Raw genomic sequence first — 27735 nt, forward strand, 5'->3', positions numbered from 1 at the left:
CGATTCTGATGGATTCCAATTCCAATTCCGAATCTAATTCCAACTGTAAACCAAATAGACCCTAAAATTTTTCTTTTTGGTATTAATTGCAGAGAAAGCCTAGAAGTTTAATGCCTTGAATCAGCCCAAAGGAGGAAATATTTCATCACAAACAGTTTGATACTGGAAATGTGTATACATAGATTTGGAAAGTTTCAGACTGCTAAATACATTGCATGCATATATGCAATGGGCTTATTATTTTAACTGTCATTCTCATCCAAACAGCTTTTAATTGCGCTTGAGATAAGTTACAAACAGCTCATTATACTTCTCTGTGAAGCTCGGCATCTTACCTAGTTCTTCAAGTTTCTGCCGGTACCTGTCGAAGACTTCGTCAACAATTTGAGAACCAAAGTGTTTGCATACCGTGTCTCCAATTGTTGCTCTCACATTGAGGCTACGAATTCTTGCATGTTCACTGGTGTGTAACATGGGTGAGATGCATAAATTTTCCATTCTCTGTATGCTGAAACTCCCATTTCGTTCTATCACTTCTTTCAGTTCAGAAGCAGTTGGGAAGAAGATAGGTAGATTGAAGGAGTCCACAAGAGCTTCATTTACAAGGCCCTGCAGCAAAGTAATTCTTTTTTACATTCTATGGGATTATTTATCAACCTAAGAGGCCTGTGTATTTCTACTATTTGATAAATTCTACACCACTGCAGCCCACAAGTTATCATGGTTTGAACTAATAATGGCTATGGTTGCAACTTGGGCTGTGTTAGCTCCAATCCAGTCTGAAAAATTAGGGTTGACTTGAAGTTCAGGTTAATTAGGGCAAGGGTTGAAAAGTATGAACCCAACTTCGGGTAGGTTTAGAGTCTTAGGGTTGAGGCCTTGACCAGCCTGATCCAAAACCTGACTTATTCATTTTATAAGTACTTAATTACTATTCATGCATATATGCATATGCAATTCTGCATCCATAAATGCATATATCTAAATAGGGAAAATCTATGATGCCGAAAATGTATGGTATGGGAAGAGTTTTGATCAATCAAAACCTATCCATGAATAATTTTGATAAATAACACATGATTGACTATCACGTTTATGATTCCAGTTGACTGATCAAAAGTTTTTCAGATATCATATCTTTTCCATATCATAGTCGAACCCATCTAAATAATTGTGTATTTTCTCGCTACAAGTATTTATGTATTTATCTATCTATATATGCATACGTGCATATTATATATAAAAAAAATTTAAGTTTAAAGGCAATTTTTTTTTTCTAAAACATGATAACTATGTTCTTTACACATAATGTTGTTAATATTGAATTAATATGAGGCCTTGGAATCCAGAAAATAAATACATTTTGCAAAAGGAAGTAAAGAAATCAGATCTGAGACCAACCCAAGCATAACTGGAGTCCAACCTAAACCCAACCCCAAGTTTTAGGATTGGGTTAGGGGTTCAACAACTCAGGTTGGGTTAGGTTTGACCTCAATCAGACCTAGGGGTGACAATTGGACTGGATTTGGTCCAATGTGAGTCCATTACAAATGGATCAGGTCCAATTCAATCCAATGAATATTTTGGACTGATCCAATTTGATGTCTGGACTGTCCAATCTGTTGAAATTTGTTTTAATTTAGATTAATTAGTTCCAACCCAAATCTGGTCCATTGACACCTATATTCTTATCTTTCTATCAATGGACCAGATATTGGCTCAATCCAACCCAATCCAATATAAATTCATTACGATGGACCAGGTCCAATCCAATCCAGTTCAATGGATACTTTAATTTGGACCGTTAAGTCTGAATTGGTCCAATTCAATATGTCTTATTGGTCTGTCCAATCCGTTCAAATTGATTTTGGTTTGGATGGAGTCCAACCCAAAAACCAGTCCAACTAACACCCCAACCCGACTTAATCCAGCCCGACTTGTACCCCTGCCTAGCCTAATAATGGCTCTCGACCGGGTTTTTGGCTCATCAGTTTATGTCTCGGTGATCAGTTCCAAAACTGTGCAGCGAAATCATCCGAGACGTCGTCTATAACTGTTTCTACATTATTCATTACAGCGGTGGTTGGTTCAGGAATATGATCGATCAGTTGTGAATATAGGAATGATCCATTTCAAAGGACAGCTAAACAGATAATCTAAATGACTCCAATTAATCCTCATTTCCATTACTACAACTCGATCTTCTCTAAACTTCAATTATCAACATGGCGGATTCCTCTTGCATGCATGTGTGTGGACTGTGGAGAGAAAAAAAAAAGTGTATTGATCACTGGAAAAATTAATTAATTACCTGCTTAGTCATATCCATGAGAACAGATCCCAAGCAGTTGACGATTTGAATAGCCACAGAGTCAGCTGGGGCAATCCCTTCTGGGCGGCCTGCAATGAGAAGAGTCATTAACCCTCCAGAAACCATCTCGTCTGCCCTAGCAACTAAGAACTTCTCCATGTCCTTTCCAAACTGAGCAGTGTAGGCCTCCGACACTTGATGCGGTGCATCTACGTAAGAAATTCTCCCTTTGTTCCACGCCGGAGATTTTTCATCTGTCACCTCCTTAGGAACCCTTGAGAGCCAGTGTAGAGTGTAGGAGGAGTTTATAAAGTTCAAAGATTTCTTTGGGAACAGACGGCCATAGAAAGAGCCTGGCACACCGGCGGCCATGTATCGCCTGTGTCTGTGTGAGGGAAGGTTGAGGAACAAAGTATTGAAGTCATTGGCAGCGTGGTCGTTGAAGAAGACTTGAAACTCTGGCATACTAATAGAGCTTAGGCGGCCATGACATCTGTACTTGTGCTCCACTGCTTCTATTATGTTCTCAACACATTCATAGGTATTGGGTCCCACTGAACAACCAAGATCGGCTATGCGGAAGACATGATCAGAGGCAGAAGGATCAAGATCAAGCATTTCTTGGATGCCATTGTAGACCAAGGGTTTTATACGTTTTAACCCTTCTCTCTGCATATATGCAGAATATATATGAGAATTACATATTGATCATTTTCTATGCATGTACGTGGTCATTATAATAATCACAAGTACTACTTGCAGTCTTTAATTTCTAACTCATGCCCATCTTAGGAAGGACTATATATCACAATTTAAAAATTTATATTAATTTAAAAATAATTTTAATTCTTATAATATTATTAATAATTATAATGTTATTAATTGTTAATTAGTTTTTAATAGATTTTATTTTAATAAAACCAATAATGCTACTAATGATTTTTTATTATAAAATTAAACCTAATTTAATTTCTCAAATTAAATAAGAACCCAAATCAATTTTAGCACATTTGCCCCTTACTTAAATACAGAGTGGTCATTACCTAGTAGTAATATTACAAAACCAGTCAAGGTTAGAAGTGCTGATCGGGCTGTTTCCCCCTTTTTTTGAGTTTGTTGGGTTAATATAATCAAGAAAAAGGTTATTCTCTGAAACATCTCTCCACTTTTCTTTCTCTTCAACATGTCCGTCCTGACTTTTCAATACCTCCAAAAGATCCCCCATGTGGTTAAAAGGCCAATAGCGTTTGCAAGTTTATTTATAATGAATCAATTATGCCCCTCTATTCAATTTATTCTTTGAACCAAAATTCCGAAAATAGGTCTATTTATTCACTCAAATTGAATTGTTGGTGGATTGTGGGATAAGTGAACATGCATGAAATAAAACTTGGGATCTCCTCCGATAACAAAAACAGTCCGGACACGGTTCCAACAACATCTGTGTCCGCAAATTTCACCATGAGATTGGGATCCACTATGCATGAAATATTGTGCAGACATAGATTATATTGGAACGTGTTGGGAATGGTTTTTAGTTGGGAGGAGATGGGAGTTTATGAAATAGCAGAGACAAATAAATCAAGGGAATTTTTATCAATAATTAGTTAATAGGATAGAGTAGTTGGACAAGGTTAGCTTCGTTCTATGATAAAGAACGACTCAGAAATAAAATTGTTTTGGCTACCGGTTTTTGGGTTGATGGTTTGATCGTCCGGTTTGAATGGATGGTTCGTTTTGACAAAAAAATAAAAAATAATTAAAAATAAAAAGACTAAAAACTGTTGAATCAGTCAACAACTCATTGATCCATTCAATGGTTTTTGGCCAGGGACCGAGTTTGGGGTAAAATGGAATTGGTTGACTGGACAATTCCTGGACCGAACGGTCTGACTGTTCGGGTCAACGGTGGTTCGAAAACCATGCTATGACAAGTATGATAAGTTACAAGAAGAGTTTTAGATAAACTATAACAAACATGGATAATTCTTGAGAGAGCTTATTGAGAGTTAGACTTGCACATGTTAGTTGGCACATCAGTTCTACCAGTTCTATTAGCCCCCTGCAAGTTGAACGGGGCAATGTGAAGCTTGGATGCATCTCGAGCCGACTAGAAGGTAGAGATTTGGTAAATATATCAACAACTTGATCAACCAAGGGTATATACTAGACGCAAAGCCTCTTGCAAACAAGAGAGATCACAGAGTAAATGAAAGTCAAGATCCTTGAGAAGTATAGCCAATGTTATCACATTAAACCACAGGAGGAGGAGAAGTATAGCCAAGATCCTTGAAAAAAAGATTGAATTCATAGAAATTCAATGACAAAGTTGGCAAGAGAACAAAACACTGACTCGGTACTAGAGCGGGTAATAATGGGCTATTTCTTAGAGCTCCAAGCAATGAGATTTCAACCCAAAGAAATTGCATAGCCTCTAATCGAACGCTAGCCATTTGAACAACTAGCCCAATCGACGTCAATGTAATCGGTGAGTTGAAGAGATGAAGAGATGAAGAGAAACTAAAGTGAAGCCCATAGTCAAGTTGTCGTCTTCAAATAACACAAAATTCTTTTTACAGCAATCCAGTGTTCACCAATAGGTGAATGCGAGCTAGCAAATTTTATTGAAGCAAGCAATATATTAGGTCTTGTAATGGTAACATGCTACAGGGATCCAACAATGCTTCGATATTCAGTGGGATCAGATAAGGAAGAACGGAAATGATGAGAGAGGTTATAGGAGGTTACCATTACAGTAGATAGAGGTCTGGCGCCATCTAATTTGGCTTAGCGCAAGAGATCTTATAATGTAGTGTTGCTGAGATAGAACCAAACCATTGGGAGAGAAGTGGGCTTCTATCCCCAAAAAATAATGCAAAAATCTCAAGTTCTTGAGAGGAGAATAGCACACAAAGAGTAAAGAAACTTATCATTGGTTGTCATTTACATAATTAGCATATATAGACTGGTATCATAACAATCAAAGATGAAGAGAGAGGGATTAGGTGTTGAATTTTGAAAGCCCATGCCAAGAAGAACAGAGCTAAACCGAGAATACCAAGCCCGAGGGGTTTGGCATAGACCATAGAGAGCTTTTCGAAGCCAGCACACATACTCCGGATGAGAGGGATCTTGAAGCCCTTAGGTTGACATACATAGATATTCTCATCAAGAACCCCATGTAGAATATGCATTACTAATATCTAATTGCTGAATTGGCCAAGAATGAGAGACTGCCAGAGCAAGGATTGTACACACAGTAACTAGTTTGACAACTAAGCTAAAAGCATCAAAGAAATCCAAACTGGGTATTTGATGAAAGACTTGTGCAACCAACATGGCTTTATAATAGTCAAGAGAACCATTAAACTTTTTCTTCAATTTGTACACATATTTTGTTCCTACTACATCCATAGTAGAGTCATATGGAACCAACTCCTAGGTGACATTAACAATCAACGCATTGTATTTCATGCTAGTGTACAAATTTTGCCGCTTCAATGAAAGAATGTGGTTTATGCTCATCATTGGAAAGAAGAGAGAGAAGAGCAGATGGGAGAGGGTACCATGTAGCATTATGCGATCTAGGTGGAAGCATACCATCCATCGATCTAGTTCACATGGAATGATACTATGAGTTGTTGGAGAGGGAATAGCAGGATTATTATCAAGGAGCTCTTGAATACTACGATACCATACTGGTGGGTGAGAAGATTCATTAGGAGATGAGGACGATGACCCAGTTGTAGGTGATATATTGGGGTAAGATGAAGTTGGTTCAATAGGAGGAGCTAGTGAAGTATCAAAGAGAGATGATTGACCCGACAATTGCGAAAAACCTAGGAATGTAGCTAAAACATATATACTAGGAAATAACCCTTCATAGAAAATACTATTTGACAACAAATATCCACCTGGTGGGAACCAGAACACGAAGGCACTTATAGCCTTTGTGAGAATTACTATAGCCAATAAACGAGCACCGTGATGATCGAAACATAAATTTGTTCTTGTTGTAAGGTCTCAACAAAGGATAACAACCACAATTGAAAAAATAGAGCATTGAGTAATTTGGAGCTTTATGAAACAACTTCTTATATGAGGACACACCATTCAATGAGGGAGCTGAAAACTAATTAATCAAATAAACTGTAGTCTTAGTGGCATTACTCTAGAAGGAAAGGAAAAGGAGAGATTTGAGGTAACCAGTAGAGATAGAGTTGATTCAATGACATTCCTATGCTTTCATTCAATAGAGTTATTTGCTCGTGTGTAATTCCCTGATCGTATCGAAACTTTGATCCTTGAAGATATCGAACAAAGTAGTAAGTTCCTCACCAATAATGATCCAGCTTTGCTGATAGCCCAGAGCCTTCAGGGGCACGTAAGTAAATAGTGCATGCTTGACTTCAGCATATCTAGCACCCTACAAAGAATAGAGTTATCTTCTGGAAAGATATCAAAGGGAGCAATGCGGCATCAATACCGGGAGGAGCTTATTTAAAGTTAGAGAATAGATTGGCATAATAATCCTTAATGAGAGTTTCAATTGTTTGTGGGTCAAAGACCCAAACCCATATAAATTCTTCAACCAAGATATGGAGTTTTTCCATCGTCTCTTAGATACAAACCAATGGAAAAATCATGTATTGTGATTACCATGTTACAACCAGTTACAGTGAGAACGCTACTTCCAATAAAGCTCCTCTAGTTCAAGGCAATGATCCAGTTCGCTTCTTAATCTTCTCTCTTCAAATATGTTCTCAATGTTGGGGTCCCCACATTGTAATGTGAGCCTCTAATAAAAATGATGCAATTGATGCGCAAACTAACAGGTGGTGAGAGCCTCTCTCTTTGCGTGAGGGTTTCTCTCTCTCAGTAGGAGGGTTTCTCTCTCACATTTATGGAGCTCAAGATGTACAACAGTAGTAAGGACGCCCCCCCGCGCGCTATTTATATCCACAGCGGCCGGAAAGCGACGGCTCAGATCGAAGCCAATCCAACGGCCCACAGCCGCGCTAAACTGCACGTCTTCCGAGACCAATCAGCGCACGTCTTTCCGAAACTGACGGAGCGTCGCGCACGTCCTGTCAGAGGACGGGTGTCAGCACGCACCTTCTCGAAAATGACGGGGTGTTGGCGCACGTCTCCTCGCAATAAAAGCGTCTGCAGCCCAACTCCCGAACGACTGCCGTCACGGCTCCCAAACGCGCGCCCTTTTTTGAAAAGTCAAATTAAATCGAGCGCCCTCAGCACGGACCAAAACCCTCCTGCTACCTTACGAACTCCCCGCGCCAAGACAGGACCCTTGTCGCAGGGAGTGGGGGGCAATTGATGAAGGGAAATTTGGCCCGACCTCGCAATCGTCCGACACGTGGCAAAGGCAAGCAACTCGGGACAGTAGAGCGCCCGAAGCGAACATCGGAAGCAAGTCCAAGCTCACTAGCGAGCCCGAACTCCAGACCGCTCTACTGAGTCCGAGCTCCCTGTTAAGAGCGAGCTCCCTGTTAAGGGTCTGAGCTCCCTAAATAAGAACCCGAGCTCGCTACTGGGAGCCCGAGCTCCCTACTGAGTCCGAGCTCCCTATTCAGAGCAAGCTCCCTATTGGGAGTCCGAGCTCCCTATTAAGAGCGAGCTCCCTACTGAGAACCCGAGCTCCCTGCAAGGAGCACGAACTATACTGGGCCCCAAGCCTCACAAAGCTGACCCGAGCTGGCCCATGGCAGCTCGGAACACTCCAAACCGAACTCAAGACACCTCGCTCGCCACTCCAACACTTCGCTTCCGAAACACCAGGCTGACCAAACGTACCCAACACCAAGGACGTCCGTATCCAAGGGCGGCGCACCTGACTGATTTGGGATCTGACGCCTGACAGCCGCACTTCAAACGGCTTCCTACTACCGCCACCTGCAACCGTCGTCACCAGCTGCAGAGACGGCTCCGACAAAAGGAGCAGTTGCGGTTCTGTCCGGCCAGAGGAAATGACATCCGAACTGGCAGGGGTTCAGAAGTAATCATGCCCGATCTGACGGAAGCCTGGAAGTGAGTGCGCGAGGTGGTTATAAAAGGCTCCTACCCCCAGGAACGAGGTATGCTAACTTTGCGCTATCTGGTTTATCTTGCCTTTGAAGGATTCTAACTTGAGCTTCGGAGCCCTTACGCCGGGTTTTCCCCGGAGCTTCTCTTCTCCTTCCGTTTCAGGTCCCTGTTACACAGTTCAGAGGCAAGATCGTTGACAGCTAAGACCGGCCAGATTGTGCATCATCAATTGGCGCCGTCTGTGGGAACGCTTCAAAAGGCCTCCCTCCAAAACTTTCACAACCCTTTCTTCTTCTTTGAAAAACTCAATACTCATGGCCTCCTCCAGCAACGCCGGACGCGGCACAGAGACAAACACCATCGGGGAACAGCCTCAAGTTCCCGTGGTGTGTATTGGACAGTTCACCATCCCCCTCTCGGCGGACGGAATTCTCAATCTGAATGCGCCACAAGCAGTGGCGCCTGCAAACCTACCTGCCACAAACATCCCCTTTCCTCTCCCCATCGAAACTACCCTCACTGAACCAACCGCCATCCCCCTGGCAGCTGGCCAAAATCGGTTGGACGACCTAATGCAGTGCATGCGGGCAATGCAAGCCCAGATGCAACAATTCTACCAACACCAGCTTCACCAGCACCAAGTGTTGCACAACCTCTCCCAATATCACCTTCAACAGCAGTTCCCCCAATTGCCGCCGAACCAACCATTACTTCCACCTCGCCACCCTGCTCCGAAGCCGGTCAAGGCCTCTCCGCAGGATGGACGCTTCCACCAAGGAAAGGCCTCCAGGCCCCAGATCCCCCCAAACAGTCAGGCCTCGTCCCCAGGCCGGAGAGAGAGAAAAGTCATCCCCGCCTCGCAGCTCGCAGGCGGGTCAGGAACCTCGCCCGCGAGATCGGCACCTCGGGGCTCCAAACCGGAGTTCCCACTCGTGGAAAACCGATTCGGCGCACTGGCAGCAGCGGATTACCAGCACTCCGGGCCCATCGAGCTCGGCAACACGGAGGCCAGCAGCGCCAGTACAAGGCCCACTCAGCAGCGAAGGCGCCGTCGAGGTCGACGAACCACCACACGCGTCCTGTCGGAGCTCAGAGGGAAAGGCGAGACGAGCTCGGACGAGGTAGGAGTTGCCCCGATTCTCTCAGTTCCTTCCCCCCTTGCGTCAGAACTCCTGGCGGTCCCCCAGCCCAGAGATTTCAAGCTCCCGCCTCTAGACAAGTATGACGGGTCCTTCGACCCCAACGACCACGTTGACGCTTTCCAGTCCCAAATGCACCTCGCCAGAGCCAGCGAATCATGCATGTGCGTGGCTTTCACCACCACCCTCAAGGGGGTAGCCCGCACTTGGTACAAGAACCTGGCCCCTGGGTCGATAAAGTGTTGGGCTCAGTTCGTGCAGGTCTTCACTGCACACTTTGTCACCAGCAAACGGTGCCCGAGAGCAGAGGAAAGCATCTTCGGGGTAGTCCAAAGGGAAGGAGAACCCATACGGGGCTACATCAAACGATTCAATGAAGCATGTTTGCAGATACTGCGGTTAGACCCCGCGGTGCAGCTCGCCACAGCAAAAAGAGGGGTGACACACAAGGAGTTCAAATGGCACATAGTAGCCAACCAGCCCGCGATCGTGGCCGAGTTCCTCAAGCTCGCGGACAAGTTCATGAGGACGGAGGAGGAAATCAACTAGCGAACCGAGGGCGGGAACGAGAAAAGAAAGAGGGATGGCGAGCCCTCTAACTCAGCCGACCGAAAAAACCCGGCCCGAGACCCAAAACCAAACCAGTCGCTCCGAGCTCCCCTGCCAGTTCGGACGGATTTCACGCCACTGAACACGAGGCGTACCAAGATCTTAATGACGATTAAGGACGCCCCGTACGTGAAATGGCCACCTCGCCTAAAGGGAAATCCAAATGAAAGAAACAAGAATTTGTATTGTAGTTTCCATAGGGACCATGGTCACAGTACCGAGCAGTGCGATAACCTCCGAGACGAAATAGAGGGGCTCATCCATCGCGGATACTTAAGGAACTTTGTACAGCACAACAATAATAGCAATAAAGCGGATCGGCCAGGCGAGCACGAAAAGGACGCCCCCGAAACTAGCAGCAGGCCTGCCGAACCGATGCAGCGACAGCCTCCGGCAGAGAGGCCAATTCGGGGAACCATCCATGTAATTGTGGGAGGTTCGGTGGTAGCGGGGTGCACATCGGCGGTAGCCCAGACTTCAGTTCGCGAAGTGGTCCTCGAGGTGCGGAACCCTCCGAAAAGGCCAAAGACCGAAGAGCCAATCCTCTTCACAGAAAACGACGCGCGAGGAGTTCGCTACCCTCACGATGACACGCTTATCATTAAACTAAGGATCAGCGACTTCGAGGTTAGGCGCGTACTCGTAGATTCGGGCAGCTCGGCGGACATCCTCTTCAAATCGGCGTTTGATCGGCTACAGCTGCCAAGGAGCGAACTAAAGCCCGCAAGCACTCCCCTGGTGGGCTTCAGCGGGGAGGAAGTCAGGTCCCTTGGAAAAATAACGGTGCCCGTGGAAGTCGGCACGTGGCCTTGTGCGGTCAGACTCAACCACGACTTCCTGGTGGTCGCGACCCCCTCCCCATACAATGCCATAATAGGGCGGCCAATCACGCATATCCTGCGGGCGGTGGTCTCCACCTACTATTTGGCCATGAAATTCCCTATGGACTTCGGTGTGGGGGTAGTGCGGGGCGACCAGCTCGAGTCCCGCAAGTGCTACGTTGCCACCTTAAAGGGAAAGACCAAGGCGGCCGGCGACCTCAATCTGGAGTGGCCCGCGGAGCAAGGCGAAGAACGAGCCTCGCCCACAGAAGAAACAGTCGCGATCCCGACCTCACCTATGGACCCAGCTCGCGCGCTCCAGATTGGTGCTTCTGTCAAAGAACCCCTACGGACCGAACTGGTAAGTTTTTTACTCCAAAATTTAGATATTTTTGCATGGTCCGCGGCCGATATGCCCAGTATTGACCCTGGTCTTATAACTCACAAACTTAACACTGACCCTTTAGTCAGACCCGTTAGACAGAAGAAACGGAACTTAGCCCCAGAGCGCTGGAAAGCGGTCGACGAGGAAGTCGAGAAGCTCCTCGCGGCAGACTTCATAAGGGAAGTCCATTACCCGAGCTGGGTGGCCAACCCTGTGCTGGTGAAAAAGGTGAACGGCAAGTGGCGTATGTGCGCCGACTACACCGACCTGAACCGAGCTTGCCCGAAAGACTGCTTCCCCCTTCCTAGGATTGACCGCCTAGTGGACGCGCCCTCGGGACATGAATTGCTAAGCTTCCTGGATGCCTACTCAGGCTACAACCAAATCCGGATGGACCAATCCGACGAGGAAAAAACCAGCTTCATAACCGAGTTCGGTCTATACTGTTACAAGGTCATGCCCTTCGGGTTAAAAAACGCCGGGGCGACCTTCCAAAGACTTGTAAGTAGGCTGTTTCGGCCCCTGATCGGCACAAAGATAGAGTGCTATGTAGACGACATGGTCGTCAAAACACAGTTTTCACAAGAATTAATACAAGACTTAGATTCTGTCTTCCAAATCCTGCGTCAGTATAACATGAAATTGAACCCCAACAAATGTGTCTTTGGCGTCACCTCGGGCAAATTCCTGGGCTACGTTGTCAATCGACGCGGCATCGAGGCCAACCCGGACAAAATAAAAGCCATCCTAGATATGAGACCACCTCGGAAAATAAAAGAAGTTTAGAGGCTAAACGGCCGCATAGTCGCTCTAAGCCGCTTCATGTCCAAGTCGACAGATAGCTGCCTACCCTTCTTCAAAGCAATCAAAGGCAAAGGGTTCGAATGGACCCAAGACTGTCAGCTCGCATTTGACGAGCTAAAAGGCTACCTCGCCAGTGTGCCAACCTTAGCTCGGCCCGAGGAAGGCGAAGTCTTAGAACTGTACCTCTCGGCTAGCGACGAGGTGGTCAGTTCGGTACTAGTAAAGGAAGCAGACCGGGTCCAGCGACCCATATATTATGTTAGTAAAATCTTGCAGGGAGCAGAGACAAGGTACCCACAGATAGAAAAGCTAGCGTATGCACTGGTGGTAGCAGCACGAAAACTCCGCCCGTACTTCCAGGCTCACACCGTCATCGTCCTGACCGACAAACCTCTAAGACAAGTTTTACTCAAACCGGAGGTTTTCGGCCGGCTGACGAAGTGGGCCATCGAACTCAGCGAGTACGATCTCCAGTACAAGCCAAGAACTGCCATTAAGGCCCAAGCCTTGGTAGATTTTATCGCAGAATGCACGTTTAGCCTCGAAGCCCCTGATCCGGTCGAGCCCGAGATCCCCAGTTCGGGCGAACTCGGAGCTCCCAAGCCAAACGAGTCCGAACCCAGTGAAGTAGCAGCCAGTGTGGCATCCCTCCTGGTTAGACCAAGCGCGAACTGGGATGAGGAGCCCTGGATCCTTCACGTAGATGGCTCCTCCAACCAACAAGGCAGCGGGGCTGGAATAGTGCTACGCGGCCCGAGTGGAACAAAACTGGAATACGCACTACGCTTTGAGTTCGCGGCATCCAACAATGAGGCGGAGTACGAGGCACTGATAGCCAGGCTAAATCTAGCGCACAAGGTCGGAGCAAAGCACATGGTTATCTGTAGTGATTCCCAGCTCGTAGTCAACCAAGTTACAGGCGAATACGAAGCGCGCGAGCTCACAATGATTGCATATTTGGCAAAAGTAAAGGAGGCTCTACTCAACTTCCAGTCGCACTTCATCAGGCAAATCCCGAGGTCAGAGAACGCTGAGGCCGACGCCCTGTCCCGACTAGCTAGCACGAGCCACAACGCTAGAAGAACCGTGTACGTAGAAGACTTACCTCGACCTAGCATTCTCGGTGGGGCAGAAGAGGTCGCTCCCGTCACCGAAGCAGAGCCGAGCTGGATTGACCCACTCGCGAGCTTCCTGTTGGATGGAACCCTCCCCGCGGACCGCAACGCGGCCAAGAGGGTGCAGCGCCAGACAGCCAAATACGTCATGATAGACGAACGGTTGTACCGATGATCCTACACGCTCCCCTATCTGCGATGCTTGCGCCCAGCCGAAGCCGAGCTGGTACTCCGCGACATCCATGAAGGCTTGTGCATGGACACCTGGGGGGCAGAGCCCTCGCCCAAAAGGCACTTCGACAAGGATAATACTGGCCGACAATGAAGATAGAGGCAATCGAGCTCGTTAGAAAATGCGACAAGTGTCAGAAGCATGCCAGCATCCACCATCAGCCCGTTGCCGACCTCAAATACCTCACCAGCCCATGGCCCTTCGCCCAATGGGGCATCGACCTCCTGGGGCCATTCCCACCGGCGACAGGCGGGAGAAAATTCCTAGTGGTAGCAGTAGATTACTTCACAAAGTGGATAGAAGCTGAACCCCTGGCAATAGTTGCAGCCCGAAACATACAGAACTTCTTTTGGAAGAACATTGTATGTCGCTTCGGGCTACCTCGGGTACTGATCTCCGACAACGACAAACAGTTCGAGGATATCAAGTTCCAAGAATGGTGCCAAAATATGGGAATTCGTCAGAACTTCACGTCGGTCGTACACCCGCAAGCAAATGGCCAAACAGAAGTAATGAATAGAGCCATCCGCCGCGGACTGAAAGCACGATTAGACCGAGCCAAAGGTTTGTGGGCAAACGAACTACCAAGTGTTCTATGGGCTCACCGAACCACGGAAAAAACTGCCACAGGAGAGACCCCCTTTAACCTCACCTACGGCACCGAGGCGGTGATCCCGGCGGAAATCGAAGTGCCTACGTTGCGACTAGAAGCGTACGACGAACAGACAAACGAGGGCGAGTTACGCACCAACCTCGACCTACTGGACGAAGTGAGAGACCTCGCGCACATCCGAACTGCGGCCTACCAACAAAAGGTAGCTCGGTATTATAACGCGCGAGTAAAGAAGAGGAACTTCCGCGTCGGCGACCTAGTTCTCCGTAAGGTCATGGTGCCCGAACCCGGCGTAGGGAAACTTGGACCAAACTGGGAAGGACCCTACAGAGTAATGAAAGCACTTGGTGGGGGAGCATACGAGCTCGGAACCCTAGAAGGAAAACAAGTACCCCGAGCATGGAATGCCGTCAACTTAAGAAGATACTACCTATAAACCACGAAGGCAAGCACCCCGAAGCCTAGGTAGAAAACGAACTGAAGGACCGAAATGGTCAGTTCGGCAAAAAACGCAGCTCAAAGACGACCAGAAAAACAGCCATTTCATTTTAGATAAAGGTGTCAGAAAACGAACTGAAGGACCGAAATGGTCAGTTTGGCAAAAAACGCAGCTCGAAGACAACCAGCACTTGAACAAAAAGCCATTTCATTTCAGATAGATGTGTACATTCAAAAAAAAAAGCCATTACAAAGCCAGGGGCTACTTCATCATTATCAGAAACCACTTCGACAACACCTGAAGGACCTACCTCCCCCTCGGAGTTCGGCTCGGCATCCGCAGCATTAGCCATCTCTTGAGTAATACGCGAAGTGGATATGGCGCTAGTATCGAGGTCAGGGTACATATTCTGGATCATCCACCGGCTTAGCTTGAAACCCCTCCTGTAGGAGTCCACCATCAGATCATCGAAATCCGGCGAAGCGATATAATCACTGACAGCTTTCTTCTTCGCGTCTTCGATGCCTTGAGAGAAGATCTGAGTCCTCTCCCTGATATCCTCCTGAAGATACTCAACCTGGTGCTCCAGGTCCAGCTTTATTTCCGCCATACGCTTCACCACCACTCCCATGGCCTCGGCATCCCTCTGAGACCTCGCTTGCCTAGACCGCGCGAGGCGAGCATTCCCCTCGGTAGTTCGAGCAGCCTCCTCGGCAGCTCGCGCCTGCCTCGAGCATCTCTCCACCTAGTTCGCCAAGGCGTGAATGGAAGAGTTCACCTATCAAAGGAAAACGGGATCAAAGGAACGAATAGAAGAATAAAAGCCGAACTCTAAAGAAGGGAGCACTTACCACCATGGCATGAGTAACAGCACGGCAGGCCACTTGGTGCAGAGGGAGCTCGGTCCATGCCGCAACTTCCTCAGGAAACATCACCTCCTTACTCCGTTGAAGAGCATGAACAGGCGACAGCACGCTCTTGAAGTCCCCCGGGGCCTCCGAGCCCGATGGCCCAGCTCGCGTATGGGCAGACTCGGAGTAAGAGGGAGCCCCCGTATGTGTGGTTTCGGCATAAGGAGCCCCCGCCGGCTCTTGCATAGGAGGAACCATCTCGGGCTCCTCTGCCGGATAATCCGACACCTCGGGCTCCGCACCCTGGGATGGCTCGGCGCGAGCTCGCTTAGCCACCCGTTTTCTCCTCTTCATGCCCTGGAACAAGTGCCCACCTCGGGTCCCTCGAGAGTCCATCGTACCTGCGAAAAGGAGTTCGGCATCAGTAAGACACGTAAAAGAAGAGCAAGACAGGGTCACTAGGGAAAGAACCTACCCGAACTCAGGCCCGCAGCAATAAGCTTGGCCTCCGTCAGATACCATTGACAATCCAGCCCAAGCCGCGCCCATTGCCGGAGGCCCTTCGCCGTCTCCTTATCAAGTGTGACGCCGGAGTCGGGGGCGGCCATCCCCCAGCCGGTCTGAAACGGCCACCCAAGCGCACTTCGCACCCCGAAATAGTCCCGCTTCCATGCCGGGACCTTATTAGGGAGTCCGTGTAAGAGCTTGAAGCCCGGGCGAGGAGACAGGTAGTATGCCCGCCTACGCCCAGGAAGGGGACCCGCTTGTTTTTTCAGCATTAAAATAGAGGAGAAAACCTCCAGATCCAAAGGAAAGTTCTCGTCACAAAATAAGGAGATCGTCCCCACTAAATTTCTAATGGAGTTCGGGTGAAGCTGGCCGACCGTCACACCGAAGTGGTTTAGAACCTCGACGAGAAGAGGATGAAAGGGCAGTCGCAGCTCCGCAGCAAGCTGTTCCTGGAAAATCATGATCTCGTTAGGACCGTGTTCCCAAGGGAAGCTACCCGTAGGTATGAAGTAACCGTGCTCCCCGGGCAAGTCGTAGTAGTCTATGAGGGATTGAAGTCCCTCAGGCATCATAGTCGAAGGGCCGAACTGATCTACAACCCGGCCACGACGGGAGGTGGACGCCGACCTACCCGAAGCACCTCGGGCTGTAGGCTCGACCCCTTCCTCAGTGCTTACATCGGGCTCACTTGAACTATCGGGGGTCGCAAACTGGTTCGTAGAACCTACTTCAGACCCGCTTGAACAGTCTGAACCCTCCGAACTAGACATCGGGAAATGGAACGGGATTCCAAAAGCACTCACTCGGGAAGAAGACTGAAGCAGACCACGAAAGCTCGAACAAGCAAGGAACCTGGGACGCGAGCTGAAAAGCCTGGACGCGAATTGAAACTTAGGCGCGAGCTCAAGATGTACAACAGTAGCAAGGACGGGCCCCCCCCCCCCCCCGCGCGCTATTTATATCCGCAGCGGCCGGAAAGCGACGGCCCAGATCGAAGCCAATCCAACGGCCCACAGCCGCGCTAAACTGCACGTCTTCCGAGACCAATCAGCGCACGTCTTTCCGAAACTGACGGAGCGTCGCGCACGTCCTGTCAGAGGACGGGTGTCAGCACGCACCTTCTCGAAAATGACGGGGTGTCGGCGCACGTCTCCTCGCAATAAAAGCGTCTGCAGCCCAACTCCCGAACGACTGCCGTCACGTCTCCCAAACGCGCGCCCTTTTTTGAAAAGTCAAATTAAATCGAGCGCCCTCAGCACGGACCAAAACCCTCCTGCTACATTACGAACTCCCCGCGCCAAGACAGGACCCTTGTCGCAGGGAGTGGGGGGCAATTGATGAAGGAAAATTTGGCCCGACCTCGCAATCGTCCGACACGTGGCAAAGGCAAGCAACTCGGGACAGTAGAGCGCCCGAAGCGAACATCGGAAGCAAGTCCAAGCTCACTAGCGAGCCCGAACTCCAGACCGCTCTACTGAGTCCGAGCTCCCTACTAGGACCCCGAGCTCCCTGTTAAGGGTCCGAGCTCCCTAAATAAGAACCCGAGCTCGCTACTGGGAGCCTAAGCTCCCTACTGAGTCCGAGCTCCCTATTCAGAGCAAGCTCCCTATTGGGAGTCCGAGCTCCCTACTGAGAACCCGAGCTCCCTGCAAGGAGCATGAACTATACTGGGCCCCAAGCCTCACAAAGCTGACCCGAGCTGGCCCATGGCAGCTCGGAACACTCCAAACCGAACTCAAGACACCTCGCTCGCCACTCCAACACTTCGCTTCTGAAACACCAGGCTGACCAAACGTACCCGACACCAAGGACGTCCGTATCCAAGGGCGGCACACCTGTCTGATTTGGGATCTGACGCCTGACAGCCGCACTTCAAACGGCTTCCTGCTACCGCCACCTGCAACCGTCGTCACCAGCCGCAGAGACGGCTCCGACAAAAGGAGCAGTGGCGGTTCTGTCCGGTCAGAGGAAATGACATCCGGACTAGCAGGGGTTCAGAAGTAATCATGCCCGATCTGACGGAAGCCTGGAAGTGAGTGCGCGAGGTGGTTATAAAAGGCCCCTACCCCCAGGAACGAGGTATGCTAACTTTGCGCTATCTGGTTTATCTTGCCTCTGAAGGATTCTAACTTAAGCTTCGGAGCCCTTACGCCGGGTTCTCCCCAGAGCTTCTCTTCTCCTTCCATTTCAGGTCCCTGTTACACAATTCAGAGGCAAGATCGTTGACAGCTAAGACCGGCCAGATTGTGCATCATCACTTATCATAGAACTCCTATACACTTCAAACTCTTTGTACTACAACTCTATAAATTCAAATATCTCGGTTGATAGCTAATCATTCGAACAATAATATTTTCTTCTCAAATCAGGTCTATCTCTTTTATTATTTTGTATCTTATCATGGCATTAGAGCCACATTAACAGACATAGCTCATAACAGCATCATCCCAACTTCTTGCAATGCTAAAGCAGATTCAAGTTCATCAACCATTGCAGGTTTAGTCCCATTGATTCAAAATGTAACTCGTTATCTTCCCATCAAGTTAAGCACAAACAACTACCTATTGTGGTGTGCCCAGTTCTTGCCCATTCTTCGTCATCATCATTTGATGGTGCTCATCGAAGGTAAGAAGAAGCCATCACCATGAGAGATCTTAATTCCCACAGGTACGAGTAACATTCACAATCCGGAATATGATAAGTGGAACCTTGACCAACTGGTACTTAGTTGACTGATCTCTTCACTTACCAAAGGAGTGATGGCCTAGGTAGTGGGTCTATTCACTGCAGTTGAAGTTTGGGGAACCTTGGCTCAAAGTTACTCAACTCATTCTCATTTAAGAATTCTCCAAATTGCAAAGCCTCAAGAAGAGTACGCTATCAATATCAGCTTACGCCCAGCGTGCTGATATACATCCTCCCTTTTGTTTACGTAGCATGCTGATACAATGAATGGCATTTGTCATGTTCCTTCTATTTTCAAGAATTTTCTATCAATTAGCTATTTTACACAGGACAATGACTTCTTCTTTCAATTCCTCCGTGATTGTTATTTTGTAAAGGATTTATTGGGGGAGAATACTTCTACAAGGGGTCGTAGAGATGGCTTGTACTGCTTTTCGTCTTAGAATGAACATCAATCAATAGGTGGTACTTGCGTCCTGATTATGTAGCTCCTGGAGTTGTACAATAGGTTATTTTACAATATGGTCTTCCTTATATAGTTGTGATAGGTCGAGTCAATCAATTTGTGAATCATGTCAAATGGGTAAAGATTACAGATTGTTCTTACAGTGTTCTACCTGTCGATCTAAGAATCTATTGGATTTAATTTACTCAAGTGTCTGGGGTCCAGCCCCAATTAAGTCAGACAATAGACATTTCTATTGTGTTTTATTTTTTTATCATTTTCCTAAGTTCTCAAGGATATATCCTAGGGCTCATAAACCTAAGGTGTTTGATATTTTTTTCAAATTTAAATGTTACACTAAAGTTCTTTTTAATGCAAAAATTTGTTGCTTTCAATATCATTGGGGAGGGGAGTATTGGAGCCTCTCCCATTATTTGGATTTATATAATACGCCTTGTATCAGGTGTATCATATCGTATAGGTGCATTGGGACCCTTTTTTTTTAATAAAAAATATTATTAAAAAAACTAATTTTTAATAAAAAACTAAAAAATTAGTATCGATATCCCTCTGTTGATACATAGAGACATATTGATACTTTGAACCTTGGGCAAAATCCCTCTAAATTGCAGATGTGAATGGTACTATATTGTGCGAATTGCAAAGAAGATTGGAGTTGAGTTTGTGTCAAATTTTATACCCATCTCCTATACCAATGTTCTCTACAAGATACGTGCTAAATATAATTGCTAACAAGCTTAAAAATATTTTGCCCAAGCTCATTACATTGTTGCAAAATGCATTTGTGCCCGGATGACAAATCGTTGATAAATAGAATCATTGCATCGAAAGTTGTTCACTCATTGAAGAAAAAGTGGGGAAAATTTGACAGTTTCTTACTAAAGCTCGGTTTGTCTAATGCTTATGACAGAGCAAAGCAATGTTTTAAAAAATGATTCGGAAACGGAATTACTGTTCTGGGCACTGGTTTTCGGGTTAATGGTCTGACCGTCCGGTTCAAATGGACGGCCCATTCTGACAGCAGAATAAAAAAAAACGATCAAAAACTATTGAACGGATCAACGGTTCAACTGTCCGGGTCAACGATTTGTTGACTTTTTTAACGTTTTTTGATCAGATTTTGGGTAAAACGGAACCGGTTGCCCGGACAGTTTTCGGGCCAGACGGTCTGACCGTTTGGGTCAAGGGCGGTTCAAAAACGTTGGAATAGAGTGAGCATTAGACAGAATAGATTGGGGGTTTCTTCTCTTGAATTACTTTTACTATACTGTTTATGCTAGATCTGATCAGATCTTATAGGCCTTGACCTGAATTCGAATCCTATCGGTAGGTCAGATCTTCAAATTTGATATATGATCTAACTTATTTTCCTTAAATATTAATAAGTTATTAAAAGAAAAATAAAATATACCAATTTGAATAAAGAAAAAATACAAGTTTTTTTTAATTATTTTCATCATATATATACATATTTTTATAAAAAATAAATAATACAACAAAATTATAAAAATAAAATAAAAATAATATATTTATAAATAAATAAATAACATGTAAGTTATATATATATATATATATTTATATTATAAATATATTACATTAATGAGATCAGATCGTATAGAAAGTAATCCTATTATCCAATCCGAAAATTCGAACAAGGGTGTCCAAATTCTACCAAATAGAATCAGATCATGATTCAACCCATTTGCATCCTTACGTCACAAGATGTCCCTTGTCAATATATTTATTTATTCTCGAGCTGGATGTCCTTTATTTTTGATAAGTACATAAAACAAAATACAGATAGAATACAAAAAAGAGAAGAAAAGAAAAAGGTGATCCCATGCCCAATACAAAAACCGAATCCGATCCATTAACACCAAACCTGAAACAATCACGAGTAATTCTTTTGCCCACCAAAACCAAGGGAGAAACAACTTTCGTCATTCCTAACCTCCCCACAAGCACCCCACCCGCAACATACAGAAAAAGTTAGGGACAACCCTTGATAAAATTGGGAGCCCTCTAAGTCCTAACCCGACTTGACTCCCCATCTTTCCTTCCTCTCTCTCTAGAAGACTTTTTGCCTCTGATTTCCTTCTCCACCACCTTGACATGAATAATCCATGTAAACCTTTGTCAACCTTCTTACCTTCCTACTCCAAAGTAACCTCCACAGTTTGAAAGCCTCCTCGGCATCATCAAGCGAAATATACCCAGCCTAGCTCCTCAAGACTCTGGCCTCCGGATCTGATGATCTACATTGGTCCGCTTTTCTTGCCTCCTTATCTCCTTTTTCGAACCACCGACACACACTCTCTCTCGTGGCAGCTTGACAACCCTAAAATATTTGTCACGCAAGAAAGAGAAAATATTTTCTTTTTCTCTCTCTTCATCTTGTGCGTTGAGATTGTTTGCTCCTCATGAGCCCGCGAATAATAACGTATAAATACAAGACATATTCCCAAGAAGTAAATTTCTTAAACTATTCTTATGGTTTAGTTAATTGACTAAGCGTACTTTTACTATTTGAAAATTGACTAACGCTACCCCTATTTATGACAATTGACTAATCCTTCTTAGTCATTAACGTGCATCAACAATAAAGATATGAAAAGACTATTTTACCCTCCATTATAGATTACTTAGATCTCTCCCTATCCCTCTCATTCTCTTCACTGGAATTGTTGGAACCACCGAAACTGTATATCAAACAACAAAAAGACTCCTCTGATTAACAACCTTCACAAAATTCTTGGATTCCCATTTTTGCCTCCTGTGTCTCTCTGGACTCCCTCTCCTTCTATTGTCTCCTAGATTTATCCCCACTAGGTCTAGTTCGGTTGATATCTTAGCATCTGGTTTGCCTCTAGCTTCATGCTTGGGAGGATTTGGTTGCTTCCAACTGATACCTTACAAGGTCCAAGTCCCAGTGCTCATACCCAGAACCATGGATTTTGTTGTTGTTCAATCCGAACCATTTTCGTATTTTAGAGGAAAATGGAGGATTTTGTTGTCTCTGTTTGATATCTTACAAGTCTTGGTGCTCAAACCTAGGACCATGGAAGCTTCAACAGAGAATATCTTACAAAAAAAATTGCAAATGAAAAGAAAACCAAAATTTTTTGTTGTTTTTGTCAGCAATCAAAGAATTTTGGTAAGGGTTTTGTACAGGAGCATCAATCCGATCTGCCCATTTCCCCATTTTCTGATGCTGGTATTGGAGCCCCATCTCTTATCGCACAAAGAAAACCATAGCTTGTTGTCGCTTTGATAGAGCGAAACGAAATGCTTTGAAGTGCAGGCAAAAGAAGCGATCTTGGAAGGTGTTAGGAAAGAGAAAAAACCGAGCTGAACATCTTCAGGAAAATCTGAAAAGGTAAATGATGTTGATGCAGATGGAGTTTCTTCATGATTGGGGGATTTCAATCGCCAAAACTCGCCATTTTTACCGATTTTCTTGATTCTCTCGGGTGGGTGGGTGGGTTAGAGAGGAGGGAAGAGATGAAAATTGGCCTTTGGAGGACTTTGGGAAGGGAATGATTTTCCCTTCGAACCAGCAATCAGAGTCGAGAAAATTAATGAATTCACCCTTCGAAGAGAGACCCATCCATAAAAAGGGTGTCATGTAACCCAAAGGCCAAAGGTGCTACTATAGATCTCTCTAGAGATCTGACTTGTTTCGAATCTTCTCCGTCCACGAAAGGGTCTTCATCTTCGCACCCACCGGCAGAATCAATGGCACCACATCTTCTCAACATCTCAACTTCGTCAACCATACCAATAGTGGCAACCGCAATAATCACTTGTTCAGCATCGAAGACATTGGCGTCAATGAGAACTTGCTCATGTCAAAGACTGCCGAGCTGACTGGTTATTGGGGTGAACTGGTGTAGACAGAGGTCAAAGGGTATTTTTAGGAATGGAGGTGGGAACGGTATTTTTGGAATTTTTGATAAATATATTAGTTACATGATATCGTATGTAACAGAAAGTTAACGGATGCTCACGACAAGGAGAGGTTTAGTCAATTGTCAGAAATAATAGGGGTAGCATTGGTCAATTTTCAAACAATAAGGGTACACTTAATCAATTAGCTAAGCCATAAGGGTAGTTTAAGAAATTTACCTTATTCCCAATGCATGGTGGGATGTTCATGTAAGGTCGTTGTGAGGAGCCCTGTGTAAGGAGCAGACCCAGTCTCTTGATTGTTTGGTAGTGGGCACCCCTCCCGAAGCGCCTGCCTCCTCCCCTACTGGCTACTAGAACCACCGCAAGCTCCATGGTACCTCCATCTTTCTCCTCCTTAGCTTGAGTATTTGCAGCTGCCCATGAGTCCTTCGTTCGCCAGAAATGGATCCTACAAACTGTAATCCCCTTTGTCTTTGTCTTATTCTGCTTACATTACATGTATCCCCTGCTTTTTTTCTTGTCTCTTTCGAACCAGGATCCTATTAGATTTTAATCTCATTAGAGATATCCAATGGTGTATGATTGATCAATTAAATGAAAAACACACCTGCACACATTTCTTGAAAAATAGTTTTTTTTTCTCTTACTAAAACCAATTTTTAACTTGTCCCACATTGGAAAATTACAAGACCTGTTTTGAGTTTTTAAATAGTAGCTTGTTTACACTCCTTACAAATAAAGAGGAGAGTATGGAGGCTTGCTACCGTGCAATGCGGATACATGTGTGTGTGGCACAATGAGATGCTTTAGAGGCACACTTTGGTGCGAGGCTGACCATTGATGTTTCAATGGCCACAACTCGATCAGGTGTGATCAAGAGGCACTATTCAAAATTAATGGTCAGTAACTGTTAGCTACCTTTTAACAGTCACAATTATTGAAATTGTGATTATTGAAGGAGCCTTTTCTAAACCAGTACCTTCTTTTGGTCTATGACTCTTTAGAAATTATTTAAGGAGTGTTCAATCAAGTAATTGCACACACAATTTTCGAAAACCACTTTGTCTTTCTTAGTCCGATCTGCTACTATCTCATATAAGGTTTCTTCAGAGACTTTCAACTTTGCTGGTTACAGATTCTTGCCCAAGGGTCTGTTGTATTGTGGGAATGAATTTACTTGTAACCCAACAACAAACTCAGTGGGGGCAAATAACAATCTAAAAACAATATCTTTAAACATACCTCAGAACTTCTCCAAGTTTCATTGACCCCAATTCTCAACAGATCCTCACATGGCTCGGTGGTCGTCGAAGCTTCCTGATTTTCGTAGTCCAACTTGCAGTCTACTGCTAACATCTTATAGCCCCCTCCCCCTCAAAATGTTCTAGATTCTCACATGGCTCGGTTGTTTGTGCTTCTAAATCTTTCCAATGCTACAGAATTTTCAATTGCTACATCCACGAAACCCCCATTACGTGAACCCAGATTTCCTACACTCATTTTGGTGTGGGGTGTGATGTACTTTCAATCAGATTCAACCACGTCATACGTTACATGATTCCCATTTCACATGTGTGGATTAAATTAAACGACAAGTTGGAGTGTTATGTTCCAAAATTTAATTTTTGAACCTTAAAAGAAAAATACAAAGAAAAGGAAATCATTTTCTAGGAACAGATCGTTCTTTTGTCAAGAGGCAGAAGAGAGCATTCCTCAACAGCCCAACAAAGATGCCATTAACAAGCGATTTACAGGAATAAATCGTTCTTCAATCAAGAGGCAGAAATCATTTTGTGGGAAATGGGGTTTCTTCTTCACTGGTTTGTTTTTTTTTTTTTTTCTTTGGGCGCCATTAACAATAGATTTGTAGGAAATTGTTTTGGATATAGATTCAAGGGACAAAAATTGTTTTGCAAAGGGTGTGAGTTTTACAAAGACAGCTTATAGTTTATTCTCACAAAGGTCCTTCTAAGAGCTTTAATCATCTCAAATGGGTCCCAGAGAAATTTCTTTTGTAGCTTGATGTCGCAAATGCTATTGCTTCACTTGCAAAAATCAGTGTCTTCAAGCCAAGTGAGAAGAAGAAGAAACACAGATGAAATCAAACGATTTCTTGTAAATGGCTTTTGCCTTTGGCTGAAATCTGAAGAAGTAAGAGACATCTATAAACCCCTGCTTGTTAATGGCGCCCAAAGGAGAAGAAAACGAAACAGTGAAGAATCTTGAAAAAGGATTTTTGCCCTTGATCAAAGAATGACCTATTCCTGTAAATCGCTCGTTAATAGTGTCTTATTCGTCTAGGGTTTGGAAAGCAAAAATTTTCTGTTTTTGTTTTGTTTAGTCGACAGTCAAATTTCTTTTTTTCACTTTTTTCTTTTTTTAATTAAAAAAAAAGAATTTTAGAGGCATAACACCCCAAATTTACCAATTCCCAGTACGTCCCCTATTTCTTTGAACATCTTCCAGCTCCAAGCATGGAGGGGCAAACCAAAACACCGGACCTTCCAATTTTGGAATCCATCCAAAACTATACCCCTTTCCAACTCAGGGGGACCAACAACGTAACGAAAATTTCAATCCGTTGCACCGAAATGGGTTCTAATTTGAGAGCTTAATCGCCTCTGTTTCTAAGTCCAACACCATCAGAAACCTATCTCTGGCAAGTGGTCTTACTCTGCCCCCTGTTTCGCCCTCAACATGCGTTTACCAACCATCTCTGCAATTCGACTTCATTACTAAAGTGACTGGTTGGGCCAGGAGGTTAATTTTGAAAAATCCTTTATTCTCTTTAGTAAGAACACTCTCAGAAAGGTGAGGAGCCATAATTTGCAGAACCTTGGAGTTCGATTGATGAATAAGACGGAGAAATATTTGGGTTAATTGCTTTATCCAAGAGTCACGGGGAGCAAAGGAGAAAACACTGTAGGTGGTAGAGAAGGTTAAAGCTCGGTTGGGAAGTAGAGCATCAACCATACCCTCATATTTTATGGCCACTAACTAGATTATTCCCCAAATCAGTCATTTCGAACATTACAGGTTTGGAGAGAGGATCCAATTGGATCTAGGCCATTCTATTTGAGAGGGGTTGGGGATGAGTGATGAAAAAGTGAAAGGAGGAAGGAGGTATTGGAATTAGGGATCTAGCCTGGTGAAGAATAAATCCCTTATCATGAAGTTATGTTGGCATTTTTTAAAAGAGGGAGGGGGATGAGCTCTGGTGCAAACTGTGCAATTAAGGTTCTAAAATCCAAGTTAAAGTGTCGAGAGGAAGTCAGGAGGGATGCAGATGCTCAGTGGTGTTAGTTGGTTCTGGGTGCATGGGGTAGTGGAGTCTTTTTCTGACCATTGGGTTCTTGGTCATATATGGCTAGCTAGTAATTTGGATGCCATTACCATCTCGTCTGAGCCTTGTACTCAGATCCTGGGCGAGAGTTGTAGAAGAGTTTCTGAACTTGTTTGGTAGTGTTCTCATCAATATCAAATATGTGCTGTGTGTGAAGTTTAACTTTAATTTTTGTTGGGTAGTCTATCTATATTAGAGAACTAATTGTCTTAGCATCACCACTATATAACTAATAAATTAACTTATTAACATGAAATTATGATCAGAGAGAGAGAGAGAAACCTGTATCATGGAATTTCGCCGGTAACTGTAGGGGCCATCTCCGCCTTTCATTACAATAGATTCCATCTCTGTAATTCTGTATATCGAAAATTGGAATTATTGATCTTTTGGTATGGGTTGAATGAGGTTTCGTTGGACCATGTATTTTATAGGTTGGGCTTTGCTCTATGATCCTCCTCCTTGTATATATAGCTGCAGATAAATACAACATCTGATTAGTGATTACCAAGGCTTCGCATTGCTGGCGTAAAAGATGATCTATTATTGTAATCCTCGTAACGCTTAAATTTGTAGAAGACGACATAGGATTCAGGATAGACAAACTGACGACCACCTATCAATATTAAATTGTCAAAGAGGAAACGGTCCGGTCACACTAGCACATGGGCTGCTGTGTTTGGAATTTCCACATGGGTATCTATCATTGGGATTGTATGGTGGTGGAGTATGTTATTCATTATTGTGCCATATAAATTGGATATGGATATATTTTGGAAATACATGGATATAGATTAATAATATAGAAACACTTAAATAATATAGTAGAAAAATATACAAAAATTTTATAGATATATTAAGGGTAAAATACAAAAACCTCCCCTGAAGTTTCTGATAATCATAAGAACCTCTCCTATAGTTAAACTTTAACAAAAACCTCCTCTCTATTTTCGAAAAAATTAACAAATACCTCCCTTCCATCAATGACCATGATGGAAAATGTTTAACCAATCATTTTTTTTTTCAAAATACTTATTTTACCCTTTTACGAATTATTGTACATCTTTTTTACTAAAATACCCATGTCTATATTATATACTTTGTGCCCTCTCTTCTTATCCCAGTTTCACCTTTTTCTATTTGAAGAGAACTGAAGAGGAACAAACCCAAGAAGAACGACCAACCCAAGAAGAGCGAACTTAGTTTCCTCTTCTCCACTACCTCCAAATATCACAAGTTTGTCATCGTATATGACTCTCACGAGGGAAAGGTGGGGTTCCTTCACATTTGGGTTGGGTCCATTCTTCTATTCTAAGATCCAATATATGAAGGTCATATGTACCTTCTTGGAGCCATTGGTACCTCAAAAATTATCATCCTATGCCCCACGAGTATTGCACTGTGGTTGTCTTTTGTACCAGGCTGTTGATGAGTAGTTACAAGGGTGCTCCATGCCATTAT

The 27735-nt window shown here is 44.7% G+C and overlaps 2 protein-coding genes across 3 annotated transcripts; both read right to left on the reverse strand.

Annotated features, from left to right (window-relative positions):
* Positions 1-183: 183 nt before the first annotated feature.
* Positions 184-26800, reverse strand: LOC104587742 (loganic acid O-methyltransferase-like). 2 transcript variants are annotated; one of them, XM_010245459.3, is made up of 4 exons: positions 26557-26800; positions 23148-23470; positions 2312-2980; positions 184-609 (listed from the first exon to the last, which is right to left on the reverse strand). In XM_010245459.3, exons 2-4 carry the CDS (start codon positions 23301-23303, stop codon positions 271-273), a joined length of 1164 nt encoding a protein of 387 aa, XP_010243761.1. In that variant the 5' UTR covers positions 23304-23470; positions 26557-26800; the 3' UTR covers positions 184-270. The 2 variants fall into 2 exon arrangements, with proteins under 2 accessions (XP_010243761.1, XP_010243763.1); XM_010245461.3 differs by lacking the exon at positions 23148-23470 and having other exon boundaries at positions 26557-26798.
* Positions 15308-16641, reverse strand: LOC148792122 (uncharacterized). The gene is made up of 2 exons (XM_088886541.1): positions 15837-16641; positions 15308-15762 (listed from the first exon to the last, which is right to left on the reverse strand). Exons 1-2 carry the CDS (start codon positions 16639-16641, stop codon positions 15308-15310), a joined length of 1260 nt encoding a protein of 419 aa, XP_088742667.1.
* Positions 26801-27735: the final 935 nt, after the last annotated feature.

The sequence above is a fragment of the Nelumbo nucifera genome, chromosome 4 (genome assembly GCF_055504915.1).
Source record: "Nelumbo nucifera cultivar China Antique chromosome 4, China Antique-T2T, whole genome shotgun sequence".
Lineage (NCBI taxonomy): Eukaryota > Viridiplantae > Streptophyta > Magnoliopsida > Proteales > Nelumbonaceae > Nelumbo > Nelumbo nucifera.